Source organism: Cornus florida, unplaced genomic scaffold (genome assembly GCF_030987335.1).
Source record: "Cornus florida cultivar Cherokee Brave unplaced genomic scaffold, ASM3098733v1 CherokeeBrave_3.0.0_Hap2_Chr10, whole genome shotgun sequence".
In the NCBI taxonomy this organism is placed as follows: Eukaryota; Viridiplantae; Streptophyta; class Magnoliopsida; order Cornales; family Cornaceae; genus Cornus; species Cornus florida.
The window spans coordinates 104,353,607-104,374,209 of record NW_026775580.1 but is presented as its reverse complement, the minus strand read 5'-3'; the positions used below and the strand labels follow the sequence as shown (position 1 = coordinate 104,374,209).

The following is a 20,603-nucleotide window of genomic DNA, read 5'->3' as shown; positions in this document are numbered from 1 at the left end:
CTCAAGGCTCACCTTGTCGGTGAGCTCATCCAAGTTCATTGGTGAAAATTTAAGACTTAAAAAACATAACTGAGCAAGACCGAACTCTATTCAATAAGGCTTGTTGTAAACATCTAATTGCATGAGAAGCAAAACCCCAAAATAAAATTATCCATAAAATACTATGTTTTCAGGGAAGTTGACAAGTAATACAAAGTCAGTGTAGTGTGAATTTATTTTAGTTTTCGACAGGTTTTCCCCACATTCACAATAAACACATGTGCTTGCTTCTGCAGTTATTGGTGATCTCCTAGTTCCTACGGGTTGGAGATGATGGGGTTGGTCCATGGATTTTCCTTCCTTTTGCCGCATTTCTCTTAAAGGGAAACATTTTTCTTGTTTATCGAGTAACAATGTAGCTTCATAACTAACCACTGCCAGGCATCAGAAGATTCAGAACTATTTTTTCTTCGATGTATTTTTAGAAATCATAATGTTTTCTGAAGCAATCCCTCTAAGAGGTATAGTTTATTATTAACAAATTTGATATTGTATTAATTGTTGCAAATTTGGAACATCTCCTTTATTCTCATCAATTTCCATGTCATTTGCCGCAAACTTCCAAGGTTAGGATTCTTGTCTTCCCTCTGATGTCAGAATGATAACAGTTTGTTTCATTCGCTTGCACATTCAAATTCTTTCTTAACTTGATCTGTAATTTCATCTTGAGGAACTTAATATTCTCATTCTTAATTACCTTATCTCGATGTTATGATGGTTTAGTAATTAGTAGTAAATTTAGTTATAATGTTGAATCTCTAGTTCTACTCTAATACTGAATGTCTTGGTGTAGAATTTAAGTTGATCCTAACAAAGTCTTCAGAATTTTATTACTCTTGGAGAAAAGCTTTCATTATTGGGGAAGTAACTGATGCATCTTAAGCATCTTTTAGATCTTCCTGATTTTGTATCTCCTTGATCGCAAAGTTATATCCCTCTTCCTATGTCATGTTAATTATTTTTTGGACTGCACCGAGTATTGCTTTGTCTGTGGCTGTTGTAGTGTTACACTAACGTGCTGGGTCAAGAGTTCTACACGTATAATGACCTCATGCGCTATGTCAACTATGCCAAGAATGCGAAGCTTTCCATCTATTCACCGGTGAGTTTGAACTTAGTTTGCTTGCATTTGATTTCCAAACCAATCACTTAAATTTATTCATTAATACCTAGCTCAAAGTGCATTTGTTAGACTTTCATAAGTGGTAAGCAAAGGTTTGTAGATTGAAGTTTGCTTGTATTTGCTTTCCAATTCAATCACTTTAATTTTTTCATTAATACCTAGCTCAAAGTGCATTTGTTAGATTATCAGAAGTGCTAAGCAAAGGTTTGTAGATGGAAATTAAAATATCCTCAAGAATTGTTCCCACATAAGAAAAATACAAAAAAACTTTTTTTGTATTATAACTAATACACATGTACCCATGTGCCAACCAGGGCCTAAACCCTGCACATCCACCATCGAGGTGATAAAATTTACAGTCAAGCGAACAGCTCATTATAACAATATGAGAAAAATTATAATCATCCATGGTTTTCTTATTTTCATATATGAATACTTACAGTATAAAAAAATAGTAATTAAAAAAAAAAAAAAAAGAAAAAAGATTGGCCTTTGCAATCTTTTGGTTTGAGTCTCATTTTCTACGACTGCTTTGGCACAATATCTATAACATCTTTGATGGTATTCCATGGGAGGTGTAAGCTTGATTTAACTTTCTTTCTTTTGATAGGAAAAAGAGTTTCGAAAACGATTGCAGAGAAACCTAGCTTGTTCCATCTGTTAACGCTTCCTGAGTTTCTTGGTAGTATTATTGTATGCAATATTAGGAATTTATTTCTCACTGAAACTAGAATTTTAAAAAGCATACAGTTTGTTCGATTTGATAGTGCCCTTGATCATTGATCTTGTAAATCACCTCCTCTATAAACCACATTTTATTTTAGCTTGCAGTAAGAATGCACTATTTCTGAATGGTTTTGCTTCAATTAAGAATGCACTATTTCTGAATGCATGGTTTACATGCAGTCCACAACCAATGTTTGTCTTCCATTTTTTATTTAACTCTTATTTACTATTTGTAATTGTTATTTCCATATTTTTCAGTCTTTAATTATTTTTATTTCTACACCTTATAGATTCATTTGCAACTTCTAATAATTAGAATAATTTATCGCGTGGCAACTAAGCAAGTTTCAGAAATTTGGTTAGTGAATGATAATGACGCAATAAAAATAGAAGACGTTAATTCACTCCCAGAAAAAAATCTTCATGTTCATTTGATGGACTCTCTTGCAGTAAATTACATTGTTTTCTTTTTTCTTTCCTTGTTCTTCGTCATATGGGGCTTTTTTTTTCCTTTCCTCCTTTTGATAGCCCAAAGAAATTCCATTTTTATGCCTCAGAGGCATACTGTGACATTCTGTTCTTCAGTTTTAGATTTTACACAATGTTGTTCTCATAATCTCCTATAGTTGCAACCTCTAGAAATGAAACCCCATACTTTCATGCCATATTTGTGGAACAGTCCGACTAGCTGACATGTTGTTTCATCATTTCCGCTGTGGAGTGCTTGGCTAGAGCAAAAAATAAGATATTTTTTTTGAGGATGTGTAATGTCTATGAAAAGATTAAAGAAATTGATGTTAGACTTTTTTATGCGAGTGAGATTATGAGACTCTGTTCATGCTTTTGTAAATTTTTGGGGGATTTACACTAGATTCTTTCCTCTTATTTTCTGGTTATCAATTTGTATTCTGTCTCTCTCAGCCACCTGTAGCTGCGAAGGAAAAGAACCTAGCTGAAATAGAGGCTGAAAAGCAAAATTTGGAGGACCAGCCAGAGTTTTACCATCAGAGTAATGTTCTGAACACTACATTCTCAATTGTGATGAGTTTGCTTTCATGTTGCGTATTCTTTTAACCATAGCTCTGTGGAATGATCCTTCATATGGTAAATTACTAGGTTCTGATGCAGATTTGTCAAGTGGCATGACTGCCGAAATAGCAGCTGGAATGCAACGGTTGGGGTCCCATGCACAATGTTACTACAATCAAAGTAATGTTCTGAATGCTACATTATCAGTTGTGTTGTGTTTGCGTGTGTTGTGGGTATTCCTTTAATCACAGCCCTGGAAAATGATTCTTCGTATGGTAAATTACTGCAGTTTTGTTGCAGATTTGCCGAGGGACAAGACTGCCGAAATAGCAGCTGGAAAGCAACAGTTGGAGGACCATGCACAATCGTACACTCGGAGTAATGTTCTGAACACTACGTTATCAATTGTGCTGTGTTTCCATTCATATGGGTATTCCTTTAATCACAGCCCTGGAAAATGATTCTTCGTAATTCGTATGGTAAATTACTGCGGTTCTGTTGCAGATTTGCCGAGGGACAAGACTGCCGAAAAAGCAGCCGGAAAGCAACAGTTGGAGGACCATGCACAATCTCACACTCAGAGTAATGTTCTGAACACCACATTGTCATTTGTGTTGTGCTTGCATTCATGTTGGGTATTCCTTTAATCACAGCCCTGTAAAGTGATCCTTCGTATGGTAAATTACTGAGGTTATGCTGCAGATTTGCCAAGCTACGAGACTGCACTCCTTGCATAGCACCAAAACGCCTCGCATTATTCTTGAAAGCACTACTGAATTTGGGATCACGATTGTGTTCAGGAGTTTCTCATCACTTGATAAAATCTCAAACGTGCGGCTTTGGCAATGTTTGCTATGGTTGAGAGAAAAATGCTCGAAATTGTAGTTTGTAACTGTGGATTTGTAGGCTATAATTTGCCAAATTTTATAAGATTCTCTTCTCCTCGATTCTAATGTGCCTTTAGTAATTTATTTGAAGGTGAGGAAATGACTCGTTCAAGAATGCTGGAAGTAGTGAAACCCCTGACAGCTGAGGCCTCAGAGAAAAGCAATCTTGTCTTGGCTCCAGTGGTTGATGCCCCAGCTAGGCGAGCGTCTAAAAGGATTGCCGGGCTTAAACCTAAGCCTGAACCGGGGTCGAGTACCTCTAAGCATGAGCGCCGTCGTCGGGCATCAAGGAGGCTGGCTGGGCTGGAACCTGATTGTGTACCAGGTAACGGCAAATAAGAAAAGGGCCGCTAATAGCTCCCTGGTGATGTAGTGTGGTAAGCTTTCAAGTAGCGGTTGAACTCTGACGTTCCATCTGTAGTTGTATTAGTTTTAATTCGCAATGAATTCCACCTGGTTTTGGAATTCACTACTGTTAGCAGAAGATTTAAAACTTCTACTACTGAACTTTTCTCATGTAATGTTATCAGTTTGCTATGGTAATAAGGCTAGGACGAGGATGACGGTGATAATGCCGTCAGTTTGCTCCATGCTCTTTCTTCTTTCGTGCACTTGTGGATTCCTTGAGGATTGCACTTCTCTAAAATTACTTCATTTTTACATTTTCTTCCATAATCACTCCGTTTCTTTTGGAAAATACGAGATTTTAAAACACTCACTTCTTCACGTCGTCTCCCAACTGATCAATTTATTAATGAATTTCTTAGGTTTCCTTTGATCGTCTTCAAATTTCATCATTGATCTTTATATCCACGGATCTATTCGAGGTGGTGGGATGGATACACCTTCTAGGTGCGGTTCTGATACCAACTATAAAGAGTTGGACGCTCCCTTACAAGAGTAGTGATTCGGGACCGAATTCAATTTATGTGAGATAGGTGATGGGTCATGTTCGTATAACATCATAGTAGTGACGTCATATGATAAAATTTACCACCACATTCACATAAATAAAATTGGATAACTACCACATTCGGTCTTTAAATTATTATTCTACTCAAAAATTTAAATCTACACGGAATGATGACAAAGCATGTTCTCTATAATATAAAATAAAATTAAATAAAATACCGGGTTACAACTAGTTCAGGTTCAGCTTACTCAAACTAAGCTCAAACTTGGTCTTTGGAGCTCAATTCACCGCCCTTTTATTATTACGATTAAGCTTTGACTAAAATTTTTAAACTTACCTCATTCCAATTTGGTGGTACTGGAATACGTGTTAGGCAATTTGAACTAGGCTTCATTAACATAACCACTGTTTAGTCGATACGAAATTTATCAATATACATGTTTATTAAAGTGTAGGATCATCAAACACTTCAAATTAAAGAGAATATTTTTGGTGCATAACATTGGAGATAGAATAGCGTGTTTCGAAAGTAGTTGATATATAATTTATATATTTTCCGTAGGAAAAAAGAAATTAAAAATTGTTAAAGGTTTGTTTCCCTTTTGACACACCTTTACCAGGGGCTCCTCTAATAAACTGACATAAGATTTTGCAGTTGAATCTAACCAAAAGGACGAGCCATCAATCTGATTTTCAATTTTATCAAACACCACGAATTAAATAATTTCTGCTAAATAACACATAAATAATTGAATTTTTTTGGTAAATTAAGATAGATACTAAATTCACAAGCCCACAGACTTATATGAAAATTGTACAACAAAGTCGACACAAGGACACTCCAAATATTTGCTATTATTCTTATAGTTCACGTGAAGATCGATCAGGCGCCAAGCCATTCACCACAAGACACTAGATTAATCCATCGAAGATTGTTTCCATCCACCATAGCTCTCCTCCTCTCCAGAGAATCCTCGATTGCCCTGCAATGAGGAATGTACGTGTTCAGTCTCGTCTCGTGCACCAACACATTTTAACTCTGTATTGTTGCAATTGCGAAACCAGAGGAATAACAAATTAAAAGAGTTGAAGATAAAGCGTACAAATTGAAAGGACAAAGAAATGAAGTATAATAAGAATTACCTGGCTAGTGAAAGTGAGGCCAACCTTAACCTCTCCACGAAATTCCTCATCCTTCACAATATTGTATGCAGTTAATGGAAGGCTTCCCTCCACGAACAGTGGCTCCAGCGGAATGCTGGAATATCAAAGGTTATTGGACAATAATCAAAAACAATATTTGTGAGTTGTTAAAATTTATTCGTGGTCTAAAGTAAAAAATGATGCATGAGAAAAGCTTGTCGGTGCTGGTAAAATTATTGAGTTGTGTCAAAATGAAATTGATTGCCAGAAGAGCAGCAATTCCAAGCAGGGATTGCTAAGAAATAAAGAACAGAGGGTAAATTTATGACTCAATCTATCAGTCACAGTGTAGTGTCATACGCGTGTTAAGAATTTAAGGTGCTTGGTAGTGAAGAAAACTCACGTGGCTTCTCCAACAAAATCATCCTCGGAGAGATTATCACTATCCATTATTTTGATTTTGAGTTCTGAAGCACCATCAGAAATTGTAAATACAAAGGTCTCATTCCATTCTGGATTAGATCCTTTACCTGCATAAACCATTTATCAATAAAACTAAACCACCAAGTAATATTTGTTGATGAGTCCACAAAAATTTAAAACCAAAAGCTCATTCCAAAACATAGGCATGCACCAAGTAATAATAGTGAGGCATACTAAGCTTTATTTTCTAACTTTTGAAGTGTCTGAAACTGAATTATATCCTATTCTAAATAGATGAATTGATTCTCAATTAAATATTCAATAAACATATATATAAAAAAATTTACTCACCTGATGCAACACTGCTCTTCCGTTCTTGACTCCGGCAACTGACAATGGCATAAGGGTCCATGCTAGCTGCTCACAACCAATTGAAGGATAATTTTTTAAAAAAAATAATGGTAAATAACACAATATTTTCAATGAATACATTTTCAAACACAAGTAGACATATTGCTTAATTAAGGCTCCACGTAAAAATTCTTTTTAAAAAATATTTTCCTTTTTCAGGTAAAATATTCTTCTATTTTTACCTTGTCGAATGTCCCATGGAAATCTAATGGTCCATTTGTTACAATACATACACAAATAAAAAATAACTAAACAAAAAAAAAAACACATTGCGAATGGGCCAATTGGAAAATTGATCATCATTTACTGTTCCAGATTTCGTAAAACAAAATAAACAAATCAATTCAATTTGAGTCTCAGTTTCGCAGCCATAAAGTTTGAATGGCCCCATTCCTTTCTAGATAGGATTGAAAGGATTGCATCATCTCAGGGCGTGATAAATTTTATATTTCATTGAAATAAAAAAGAAAAATAAGCATTTTAGAAACTCAATGTTCTCATACCTGCCAAATAGTACCATGATGATTAATTTTGTTTATTGAATACTATGCGAAAAGGTTACTGGGACCCTAAATCTTAACAAATCATATCAAAACTCCATATGGTGTGATATATTTCAAAGTCCAGACAACCCTCTAATCTTCCATCAAACATTAGTATCAATTGTCAAACATGGACTATAGGAGAGAAAAGTTAACTAAGAGAATACTTATCTGAAAAGAATGTTGAAATATTTGTTGAAGATGAATAAATCATTTTCAGTATTAAATTGTCATCCAATTCAGTCAAATTTTGTGAACAGTCCAAGACATCTCACAAGTGACAACCATCCAAGAAACTATGGGGCCTGCTTGGTTTGTAACTCTGAAATTTTATGAATTTGAGAACTGTTTTTGTAGTTACAAACCAAGCAAGCCCTTTATGTTTAGATCTGATGATAAAAACCTCAAATCATCGGCTAAAACCCATTATTAAATCTAGGAGACTTTAGATTTAATGGCACAATGAAAATTCAATAGAACCCATTAATCGATTGTTCAAGACTTCATTTTTTTACCATTTCATGAAAAGACAATCGAATGACGGATTCCTCCATGTTTTCTATAGAAAACAGAGGGAAAAAAGAGAGGAAAAAAAATCTTTTGTTCTTTGAATATATAGATCTATTTGAGAACCCATTAATCAGATCTTAGAAAAATCAAAATTCAATAAATATGATACAATAGAAAGGCAAAAGCATGTAGAATTTCTCATTCATTGACTTAAAAACGAAACAAAAATGAATTGAGGATTAGAGAGGATGGTTTAAGAGAATTTACTGAAAAAATCGGAGTCCTCGAGACCTTTGGCGCCTACGAGAAGAACTTCGACTGTCCCTTCAGCCATTTTTGAAGCAACAAGTGTAGATAGAGAAATCGCAAAGAAAACAAAATTCGACTCTCACTCACTCTTTTCCTTCACCCTCTCTAACCATCATTCTATATTTCCAGATATATATAGCACCTTCAACCCGGTTTAAAGATGATGAACCACTTTCTGATCCGGTTGATCCTGCGTTGACGTTTACTTTTATTTTATTTTATTTTATTATTATTATTATTTTTAAGAATGGAGATCACACAAGCTTCTTTGAAGGACAGCTAGGCAACCAAACATCCAAAATTAGGATTTGGATTTGAAAAAGAAAAGGAAATATGATTGGATCATAAAGGAAATTTGTTTGTTTGGAATAAACTAGAATCTAATTAGAAAGAAAATGTTTCTTTTACTATTTTACTTGAATTGTAATATTATGTTTATTATAAAAAAATTGGGTAAAATGCAAACTTTTTAATTAAGTAATTTATAAATCTCATTAAACTTCACCCTTTTTCAAAGGATTTAAGTACACATTATTTTGGAATTTCAAATCTTATGAAAGTCAATTCCTTTTTTAAATTTCATTTATTCCAAACACTAACTAAAAATTTTATCATTTCTCATTTTATTGAATTTCAAATCTCTCCAAAACCTAACATTCCAAACCCTAGGAATTTTATTTGAATTTCAAATCTCTCCGAATCCCAACATTCCAAAACCTCTCAACAAAGAAAGTGAAATTTCTATATTTTCAATCAGAGTAATGTTACAAATGTATTTTTCTCCTTTTAAAATATTTAAATAATAATAAAAATCACCTATTCTTCCCCACTATCATAACTATTGTGGAGGGTCAGTATCTAACCATGACATGGTTGGAAAAAAATATTAAAAACTCAATTTTAGTTCCGCTGTATGAAATTAAAGTCTTAAAATTGGAGCCGAACATAATTTGTAGGACTTTTAAATGCTAAGTATATAAAACACTCCAAGGGCTAAGGTTTACTTTTTTAGCAAATAACACATCTCTTTTACTTTGAATCTATAACTCTGGCAAAAATTAAAAAATATTATAAACTTTGACTTTTTGGCAGTCAACAGTTAGAAAAGTACCGTTAACAAATTATGTGTCCCGCACATGACTAATTCATTTTATTAAATAACAAAAATGCCCTTCTTTGACTGAATTTTTTATTATTTTTTAACTAAATTTTTACATTAACTAAATTTGGTTTACTATTTTTTTACTATTTAAATACAGAAATACCTTTCTTTTAACTGGATTTGTTTAATAAAAGCCATAATAGTCATCTTACATTAATTGAATTTTTATTATTTTTATTTTAATTGTACGAAGGGTATTTTAGTATTTTTATCGTTCAATTAACGGAAGAATGAGGGGTCGTTTGGCATGCGCTTTATTTTAGGTGTTTTGTTTTTTGCTAAAACAGAAACAGTGTTTTTGCTGTAGGAGTGTTTTGGAAAAAAATCAGAACCATGTTTGGGAACAATGTTTTGCTGTGGAAATGTCAAAAATAGAAACATGTACAGTTATGGTTTGGGCCATAAACAGTTGTCAAAATAAATTTAAAAAAAAAAAAAACATATTTTGGTGTTTTGGCTTTGCGCCACTGTTTACAAAATGTTTTAGTACTTTGTAAAATAAAACAAGGCCTCATCAAATATATTTTTGTTACCAAAATCGACACTATAATAGTTCAAAAACAAAAACAATATAAACAAAACGCATGTCAAACGGGGCCAAAGAGAAGGTCCTTGTTCGCTCCTAAAATAAATTTTAAGGTGTTTCAAGAATTTATAGGAGATTATATAAGCTATATGTATATTACAAGGATGTTAAATGCTTACAACCCTACTCTTATATAGTAATATTAATCAAAAAATGATGGTCTAATGACAAAGGTGGGCAGTTTGAATATCGTTGGAGCAACCTCCAAATGAACTTTTGGGGGCATGTGAAAAAAGAGACTACATATGTCCACTGATACCACCTCATTGACACAATATATATATATATATATGGTAAAAATGCAAAAAAATAAAATCCTGAATTATTGATCTTTTGTAAATAACTTCATGAATTAAAGATTGCCTCTAAACTATTAATTTGTTGCAATTAAGGACAAGAGTAATGATAGGAAAATTGAAAAGAAATTCCCAAATTAATATCGAATTTGACGTGATTGGCCATTATTATCACTTGTTAAACAATTATTTTTTGAAAATTGTTTAAGTAGATGAGGTGGACAAAAACACGTCAAATTTGATACTTATTCGGGATTAATTCTTCGATCTCCCTATCATTATTCTAAGGACAAACATATCACAAAAGATTATTTTATCCTTTCTTATTAAAATTGTCATTTCTTATAAAATTATTTTTTATTATATTTTCTCTTATTCAAAAATTAATTATACCATTTAACTTAATTTTATAATTAGTCTTATTTTATCATAAAAATGAAAAATAATAAATAGATTAGGAGCTACCATTCTCTAAAATGATTAACGTATTATAATAGAACTTATTATACTCACTTCAAAAAAATTCAGGCTCCGTTTGTTTCAACGTAAAATATTTTTTTTATTTTTTAGGTAAAATATTCTTTTAATTTTTACTTTTTCGGTGTTTGGCAAAGGTTTATGTCGAGATTGAGGTTGAGCCCATCGGGCGGAGCATGTAAAATAATTTGCCGAAAATTTATGGATAAGTTATTTTTGTTAAATTTTAATATATTTTTTTTCTTTATAAATATTTTACTACAACCAAACACCAAAAAATAAAAATATAAAAAAATTTTACATCTAAATAAACGGAGCCTTAGTGTAAGCAAATATCTTTTTTTTTTCATACAATATTCATGAAAAATTAATAAACTACGGAACTAAAAAAATAACTTCTTTTTTATGCAATATATTCATGAAAAATTAATAAACTACGTAAGTAAAAAATATCCTTTTTTTTATGTAATATATTCATGAAAAATTAAAAAATTACTTAAAGTATTTCAAAATTTTCTACTTAAGATTTTCATTTAAATAATTAATTTCAAAATTATAGGCAAAATTATGCAAATTTAATGAAGAATATTTCATCAAATTAGTTTGAATTTTTTTCATAATTCATTTCAACGAGAAAAATAGATAAGTGTAATTCAATAATATGGTCATTTAATAAAAAATAGTCATAACGCATTTTGCGACTAAATATGATAGTTGAGGAGGGTTTTATGCACAAAAATACTTCAAAAATTATTTATAAATTTAAATACAATTCAAGAGAGTTTGTTGCACTTTACCTATAAATATATTTTGTAACCATAAGTCACCATAATAGCTTATTTTCACAAATTAGATAGAGAAAAAATGCAATAACACTATTATGACCCACTACCCAGATAAGACCTCTCTGCTCTCCATCCGATAATTGTAAATACAAATGTCTCATTCCATTCTGGATTTATTATAAAAAAATAAGAAATAAAAAAAAAGCTCATGCTCCATCCAAAACAAGTCAATATTTCACGTGGAGGAGTGTGAACATGTGTGTAAATAATAGAGTTTGTCTTCTTTGGAATGCGACGGAGACGGAACAACTCGTTGTTAATACTAAAACACAACCCCCAGTCATAGCCTACCCTAGACCCACCCACCCCACCTGTTGCCCTTTTTTATTACACACACTCGTCATCCTAGTACTATTACTTCCTTCTTTATATATATATATATATATATAGGTAGGACTGAATTGCGCAAAAAATAAATAAATGAAAACAATTTTTTCGAAAACTTGTTTCGACTCGTTTGCTCAATTCGATCAACAAAGAGATTAGCGATTAAAACTTCAGAATATATCACTAAAATTAATATTTCGTAAATCATACAGTTGGCTCAATTCAACAAAACTCATCAAAGAAGTATTGCATCTGTGTCAAACAGCAATACCAAATCAGACCATGCCAGTTTGATCATACAATAGATTAGCCTCGTTGGTTATAATTTCCACAATAATGATTGAATAACATACTGATCATTATTTAACAAATTAAGAGGAACTGTGTGAAAAAAAACAAACACTTGGACAAACTTCTTGTTTTTATTGATCAGGATATTACTTCAACAGCTTCAATAATATACAATATTGAATTATACAACAGTGAATACAAGGAATATCCAAATATTTACCATTATTCTTTTTATTCATCCCAAGATCAAACACATATTAGTCAGTAAAGTTTACCTCACAGATTCAAGATTAATAATCCCTAGAGGATTCTCTCCATCCACCGATGTTGTTCTCATGCTCTCTCGAGTATCCTCCCCCAGAGTGTCCTCCCCCAGAGTATCCGCCCCGATCTCTCTGTAATGATGAATTAATGGACATATTTAATCCGGGCCACTAATATGTTTAACTATATACTATTGTAATTGTGAAAACCAGAATAATAAACATGCATAGAGGATGCTGATTAAGGTGTTACAACCATTTATGCCTATCCAATATGAGCATAGCACTACTATCACCTTCTTTTTTCTCTTCATTTATTTGGATGTAGACTGCTTTTTTTTTTTTTTAATTAAATTTCAATTTCTAAGTCGGAATTTCAAGAAACGAAATAGTTTTGAATTAACTTTGATATGAATTACCTGAGGAGTAAAAGTGAGAGCAACTTTAATCTCTCCACAATATTTCTTGTCCTTGGCAACTTTGTATGAAGTTGCTTGCACTTTCCCGTGATGGAACACTGACTCCAGAGGTATGCTGCAAGAGTGCAAGTCGATGACCATTTAATCAGAATGGATATTCGTCCGAGCCTCTTAAGGTTTAACAACATTCTCGTGAACAAAAACGAACTACGATTTCATTATATCAATAGAAAAAGACATTACTGCTTGGTGCAATGGTAAAGTTCGGGTTGACAAGCATGTGGACCACATGTTTCAAGTTCTGGCTTAAAAATGATGTTACAGGCACACAATGCAAAAATGTTTTAAGGTTTCATGTACTATTATTCTATCTTGTATTGCTGGTAATAAAACCGACTTACTTACCGAAGAAATAAATAAATTAGGAAAATTGACTCACATTGCTTCTCCAACAAAATCATCTGCAGTGAAAGTGTCCTTGTCCATTATTTTGATTCTGAGTTCGGAAACATCCATGTCGGAGAGTGTGAATACAAAGGTTTCATTCCATCTAGGGTCAGATCCTTTACCTGCATAAACAAATCTGATGAATACTTGACTAAAATTTTGTTTTCTTAAAAAAAAAAGAAAGAAAAACCACCATTGTAAATTACAAATGTACCTGATGCAACACTGCTTTTCTTTTCCTGAGACCGGCAGGTGATAATGGCATAAGGGTCCATGTTACCTGATTGTAAATTGGAACTCAACAAAATGAATTAATGAATAAAAACATCAAATTGGGGCACTTTGAATGTCTATATCTACATATTGTAGATAAGACATATATATATATGCACCCATTTTTGTTGAAGTGGAGACTCAAAAGTCTCAACCTTTCATTTAGAAATTAAGAGGAGATACCATTGTCAGCTTGATACAATACACATAATTTAATATGAAATCATTTAAATTGGTTAAAACAAAAAATAAATATGTTACCAGAAAAAGAAAAACCAACAAGATGGATGGATTTAAATCTGTCATCTCAAACCCTATATTTCTTCATACCAGATGACTTTGAGGAGCCATTCGGATTTACGATTAAAAATGGATGGATTTAGGTTCAATTATTTAAGAAGTATAGTTTGATTTTAGATCTAATAAATATAGATTTAAGTTTTAACAATATGGATGGATTAATTTCAGAGGAATATATATTTGTCTGAATTTCAAACAATAAAATGCAATGAATTATTTTTTAACAATTGAAATTGTACAAGAATTATAAATATCTAACATCACCTTGGATTCCAAATCTAAATCCAGTTTAATACATTGAGTTCAAATTCATTCATTTATCCAATTGAAACATTATGCCTCACTAAAATATAAAAATAAGTAAAATTTAATAAACCATTGATCTTATGCTTGCCATTTCCCAAACATACTGCTTCATTCAATAGGATGAATATTGAATGAATTTATACATTGAATGCTATATAAATATCCAAACAGACCCTTAACTTTATCACATTATATGCATGTGTATAAATAATGTGAAATATTTAGAAGTGCAACAAAATAAATGATTGTGATGATGATGGTAACAAACTTACAGAGAAAATCATTGTTCTCGAGAGCTTTGGCGCTCACGAGAAGAACTTCAAGTGTTGCGTGAGACATTTTGGGACGAACAACCCACACAATACACACACACACACACACACACAAACTGTAGAGAGAGAAGAGAAGAGAAGAGAAGAGAAGACACAAATTTGTTGATTCGATCTATCTCTTCCCCCGTCTCTCTATATATGTCCGTGTGTGTATAATATATATATACATGGTCTTGAACCCGGTTTGAATAGTGATGACCGAATCAGTCGCGGTTCGTTCACTTTTGATTTTTGGACCACAAGCTTCTTTCCATGTCAGCTGCCCCTGCCCCGTTGAATTTCCACATTCTTTTCTTTTCTTTTCTTTTTTTAATTAAATAACCTATGGACTAGAGTCACCAAAGAATTGCTATAAATTGCAAAATTGACAAAGTTTTCTTTTTCTTCCTCTCTTTTTTTTTCTTTTTTTCTTTTTTCCAAAGTTAAGAAATTTTTAGATGGTCTCTTAGGTTAATGGCCCAGTTAAAAACATAAATAAAGAGTTAGAAAAAATTTACACATTACAATTGTTTACGTGTCTAATGATGAACGATCTGAATAATGGTGATTAGAAACATAAATAAAAAGTTAAGAAAAACTTACACATTTTTAACACAATTGTTTACATAATTACATGTCTAATGATGAATAATCAAGAACCACTTATCTCAGAGGATATAATAACTTATCATCTTCTTCTATATATATATTGAAAAATTATTTTATGATTCATAATTATATCGTCTCGAACTATATACAACCATGTAACCCGAAATCATATAATTTAAGACCATATGATAATTTTTCTATAGATACCATGCTTATTTTATGAGCCCCAATGGTGAGGCAGAATCATAACTTGCATCAGTGGAATTCCATCAGTGAGGCAGAAATATAGGTCGTTAGTACTAATGAAATAATAATAATAAAAAAAAAAAACCACTAAATCTTATTATTATTATTATTAATTTAAAAAATTAAATACGTGTATCAAAATTCCAGCAAGTCTAATAAAATTCTGAGATGCTCATATATTTCTCTTTTATATTGTCTCCCTCTATATGAGCATCTCATAATTTTATTGGATTTGCTGGAATTTTAATAGAGGTATTTAACTTCTTCTTTTTTAAATAATATTTAGTGGGTTTTTTTTTTTCAGTTATTTCATTAGTGCTAACGACCTATATTTTTGCCTCACTGATGGGATTCACACATCACCACGTGTCAATTTTTTAATGGCTAATTTTCCACAAGTGCTGTACCACTTGAGCCTTTATTTATTTATTTTTTATATATAAATTTATTTATTTATTTACCCCGAAACACAATGTTCATATTTTACAGTTTAATTCTCGATTATATTTGATTTTTCCCCGTCGTTTGGATCTTTTCCAAGCAGTATTATATTCCAAACAGCTGTGTAATATAAGTTATTTTTTTATTTTATCCTTTTTCATTTTAAATTGTGAATCAAACCAAATTTAAAAAGTTTTGAGTCCTATCACTCTTGACCTTTCGTGTCAAAATAAATTATTGAAATGTTATTAAAGTGTTCTTATGCCAAAATAACTTATTGACATGTTACTAAAATCTTCAAATAGGGTAGAACAACACTAAAAATGATTATTATTTTATAATTAGTAGTATTAAAATGTGGGTGAGTTACTTTTACATGGATAAAACGAAAACAATCAATTATTTTTTCCTCCTTTTTTATTTTTATTTTTATTTTTTAGATATAGGTTTCATGCTTCTAAATTAAAACCGTATCAGACCCGACCCACATCACCTTTCCTTCCAACACACGATGCCTATTTTTTTTTTTCGATGCTTTGAGAATTCAGAAGTTTAAAAATGAAACGCAATGTATGAAGCAGACTCTTCGGGTGAACTTTACACACACGCACACTCTCTCTCTCCTCTCTCTGTTTCCCGCTAATTTCTGTCAATCGTCATCCCCTTCCCCTCACTTTCCCTCTCTAACTGCTGATCCATAGCTTCCACGAGTCTTATCTCTCTCTAAACAACCTTCTTCTTTAGTTTCTGTCTCCTAAAGATTCAACCTTTTTTGTTTCTTATTGTTTTGTTTCCCTTCTGTCTCTCTCTTCCATCCTTCTTTCTAGCCGTTACAGTCTTTCCTAATACATCAAAACAGATAAAATCTTTCACAAACCCTATCTCTCTATATCATATCGGACGCCTTTGTTCTTTTACGGTTATCGTTGCTTTTTAGATTCTGTTTTGTGTTCGACCGTTGGTTTTTTTTTGTTCAAAATTTGAATTATTGGGTTGAATTTGTAATAGGGATTGAACTAGGTTAGTCCACTATAGCTCGAATGTTGGATTTTATATTTGGGTTTTCTTTATATTTTTATTTTCTTGTAATTTATTGTATGTAAACTGGTTTAGAGAGAGAAGGTTATGGAAGAAGTTAAGGGTTCTAATGTTGAAACAGAAAAGGATGGTGTAATTTCTCCATTATCCGATGGCAATAGCGGTTCTGCAGATTGCAAGCCAGGGTCTAATGAAGGGTGTGTGTTCTTTTACCTTTCTTTATCCTCTGTTTGGTTGCTGAGAAAGTTTGGGGATAAAAAAATCAATTGAAACTGAATTGTTGAATCTCATGTTTTATTTTATTTTGTACCAAAAAATGGGACACTCAACTCAACTAAACTAAGCCATACAGTTTTATTAGGCTCAGTGCACCAATGGTCTTAGTTTTCTTGGCTGCCAAAGAAATTAAAATTGTTAAATAAAAAATTGTTTACTTTAGTTTAACTTCCAAAATTGAATTGCTACATCTATATCTTCCATTCATTGCAAATCTTCTATATAGTTTTGCTATTAAATTTTTCATAAATGAAAAATGTGCTTCTACAAGAAAAGGGTGTATGTAGCTTGAACTTTATGGGTATATTAATGTGCTAGGTTGAGAAGAAGGTCGGAAAGTACATCATGAAATCCCTTTACAAAGGATGCATCTAGGGTTCCCAAGGGGATACAATTTTACCATTGTAAATCGATTTTATAGAGAAAGATCACTTTGTTTAGGCCAAGTGATTCATCTTCACTGCTTTATTAATAACATTATTAATTTGTTGTAGGTTGTGTTAGTGACATACTTTGTAATAATGTTGTGTGTTACTGTATTTATAGGAGGATGACTGGTCCGACAAGACGGTCCTCCAAGGGAGGCTGGACAGAGGAAGAGGTCAGTAATGGAAATCTTTAATGGTTCTCTTATGATTTGTCTTTAAGCCCTTATTATATAGTTGTGAATTGGGATTTTATGAATCACCTTTCTTATTAATATTTTCAGTTCAAGTATGGAACTGAAAAATAATTTCTGCAATGGATAACTTAGCTGTAATTTTGCGTATTTTATTATGGTTCTTTTGTGGATTGAATTAGCTCAGCTGCACAAAATCATGGCTAATGTCGTGCTTATAACTCTACCAAACGCTCAAGTAATTTCTTTTTCTATTACCAGGACAAAATTTTAGCTGTTGCAGTCCAAAAGTTCAATGGAAAAAACTGGAAAAAAATTGGTGAGTGTGATGTTGTCTTTTCTTGTTTATTTAATTGCCTTCTAATAAACAATTCAATGGTGATAATTTACTCAGCAATGTTCTCATAGAACTATAAAATCAGCCTGGTTTTCAGTTAATGTTTCAGAAACCAAACCAGGTTGATCAACAGTGATCCATGCTGGTTTTGTTGATTGGTATCTCAACTCCCTAGAACTGCTGATTTGTCTTTTGTTCGAGTAGTTTCTTCTCAAGTCAATCTACTTCAAGCCAATTTATGTCAAGAATTTTTCTCTCTTGAATTTTCAAAGCTGTTGATGGAATAATAATTAATGATTTTCTGCAGCTGAATGTCTTTCCGATCGAACAGATGTTCAATGCCTGCATCGCTGGCAGAAAGTTCTTAATCCGGATCTTGTTAAAGGACCTTGGACCAAGGAGGTGTGAAGTGTTGGCTGCTTCTCTCCTGAAGAAGAGGTTGTTTTAAATTTATGAAGCTTGTGACTATTTTTTATTTCTTGTTTGATGGTATCAGGAAGATGATATAATCATTGAGATGGTTGGGAAAAAAGGCAATAAGAAGTGGTCTAAAATTGCAAAATACCTGCCAGGCCGCATAGGGAAGCAATGCCGAGAAAGGTAATTAACATTTGTCAGTGCATTCAATTTTATGATGCAAGATACACATTTACTCAATTAGGTTTTAGGATATTAAACTCTTTTCTCTTTTTTGAATATTATTTTTTCCAGTCTAATTCTTAGGCGTTGGTTTACCTCGACCTTTTTTCATATTTAGTCATACATTCTTTCTTTTAAGAGAAACCAAAGCTTATAGTTGCTTGTTCAGGTGGCACAACCATCTGAATCCAGAGATAAACAAAAATGCATGGACCAAAGAGGAGGAATTGGCTCTTATTCAAGCCCATAGAATATATGGGAACAAGTGGGCTGAACTAGCTAAGTATCTACATGGAAGGTATCAGTAGAATACTACTTTTACATGAAATATAGATTACTGAATGGTAACTATTATGGGTCAATTGGCATATGTTACACAACATGATGATTGATTAATACTTGGTATTTATTTTATTTTTGGAGCGGGCTCTGATCAACTTGACAGAGTGTTCAAAAAGTTGCAAAATTTTCAAAGGAAAGTTGTCATGGACAAAGTTGTTATACTAGAGATCCCATCTCTTTCATTGGGATCATATACTTTTTTTATAAGATTGCATGTCCTCGTGGCTTAATTGGCTAGGTAACTTAATAGTATGCTCTGAATTTATGGAATTTAATTAAGGCCTATATTTTGATTAGAGGCATGGAAGGATTTTCAGAAATATTTAGACTACATCATTGTGGCTTCATCAAGGCAATTGACTTGGTTGGTTTTGGGTGCTTACACTCTCATTCACACATTAAAAGGACTCCAACTTGTTCGATTTCTACAAGGAATTGAAGTAGTTGTATTGTGATAGGCATGTTAAATCTAAAGAAGTCAAGTAGCACACATGTTCATGGTTTCTCCTTTTAGATAAAAGGAATTCATTTTTTTCTTTCTCTCTTGGACATTACCAGAACTGAAAACTCTATAAAAAATCATTGGAATTGTTCTTTGAAGAAGAAACTGTGTCAGTATTCAGCAAGTAGTGATGCTGCTTTGAGCCATCCTGGATCCTCCATTCCTGATTCATACAGTTATGAAACAGATGCCGGAAATAGAAAGTATGAAGTGGTGAAACATGAACTCGGCAGAACATTCACTCTTGACCAGAATATGGACTCTGCAATAAGTGCGCACTCTTGTTTTCCAAATTTGCTTCTTGGAAATGCTAAAGAAAGGAAAAATCGTCTACAACCACCGTTTGAATCATGCAGACTGACTGGTGAACAATTGCAGGATGGGACTAATAAGGTTGAGACTTCCGGAGACCCACACCATATTGTTGCAAACAAATATGTTTCTCCTTGTGAGATGGTTCTTCCTGTCACTGCTAAGAATCTTGAGCTTTCGAAAGGAGCACATGGCAATATATCTTCCATGAATTGCTTGGGTATGGGACATTCTAGTTTTAGTGGCCAGTCCAACAATTCTCATTCACTCAGGCCGATATATGGAGCTAACGAGAAAAGTAATGATCCTAAAACACCTTTAAGTTCAGCAGATAATTTTTTTGGTGGTTTATGTTATGAGCCACTTCAAGAGGAGGATCTGAACATTCTTCTTGTAACTGGTAAATTTCCTAGTACTGATAGCTATATTCGACTGCCATTAAGCCCAGTTTCCCTTTACATTCCAACAAGCCATGAGAAAGGCATGTCTGTTGATTATAGCAGTCCAGAATCCATTTTGAGAAGTGCAGCAATGAGTTTTAAAAGCATGCCGTCTATTATAGGAAAGCGCCGGCTTCAAACTTCCAGACAAGTCGGCAATGTAAATCACAGTGATTGTGCTTGTACTATAGAAGAAAATACTGATACTCTCAACAATAGGCAGCAGTCTATACATGAATGTCCGTGTGTCAAAGATGATCTTAATAGTGTGGTTCTTCCAAATGCAAAGCAGCCTTTCCATTCTCCTCCCAAGTCTCAGAAGCTGGAAAGTTCTGCCGCTATAAAATCTGTTGAAAAACGCTTGGAATTTGCATCTGATGGCGTGCAGGATTCTACTAATATTGAATTGAATATATCAGCTGAAGGTGACCTCTAGTGCCAATT

At 32.8% G+C, this 20,603-nt stretch overlaps 3 protein-coding genes across 3 annotated transcripts; 1 reads left to right on the top strand and 2 right to left on the bottom strand.

Moving 5' to 3' along the window:
* Window positions 1-5,463: 5,463 nt before the first annotated feature.
* Window positions 5,464-8,182, bottom strand: LOC132276628 (elicitor-responsive protein 3-like). The gene is made up of 5 exons (XM_059778146.1): window positions 8,014-8,182; window positions 6,635-6,700; window positions 6,264-6,390; window positions 5,861-5,975; window positions 5,464-5,700 (listed from the first exon to the last, which is right to left on the bottom strand). Exons 1-5 carry the CDS (start codon window positions 8,078-8,080, stop codon window positions 5,635-5,637), a joined length of 441 nt encoding a protein of 146 aa, XP_059634129.1. The 5' UTR covers window positions 8,081-8,182; the 3' UTR covers window positions 5,464-5,634.
* A 4,002-nt stretch (window positions 8,183-12,184) lies between these two features.
* Window positions 12,185-14,483, bottom strand: LOC132279643 (elicitor-responsive protein 3-like). Its single transcript, XM_059781669.1, has 5 exons — window positions 14,320-14,483; window positions 13,383-13,448; window positions 13,161-13,290; window positions 12,722-12,836; window positions 12,185-12,434 (listed from the first exon to the last, which is right to left on the bottom strand). Exons 1-5 carry the CDS (start codon window positions 14,384-14,386, stop codon window positions 12,330-12,332), a joined length of 483 nt encoding a protein of 160 aa, XP_059637652.1. The 5' UTR covers window positions 14,387-14,483; the 3' UTR covers window positions 12,185-12,329.
* Window positions 14,484-16,779: 2,296 nt separating this feature from the next.
* LOC132278309 (transcription factor MYB3R-2-like) lies at window positions 16,780-20,595 on the top strand. The gene is made up of 7 exons (XM_059780106.1): window positions 16,780-16,889; window positions 17,515-17,569; window positions 17,849-17,906; window positions 18,232-18,326; window positions 18,421-18,524; window positions 18,733-18,861; window positions 19,464-20,595. The coding sequence occupies exons 1-7, from the start codon at window positions 16,780-16,782 to the stop codon at window positions 20,593-20,595; spliced, it is 1,683 nt and encodes a 560-aa protein (XP_059636089.1).
* Window positions 20,596-20,603: the final 8 nt, after the last annotated feature.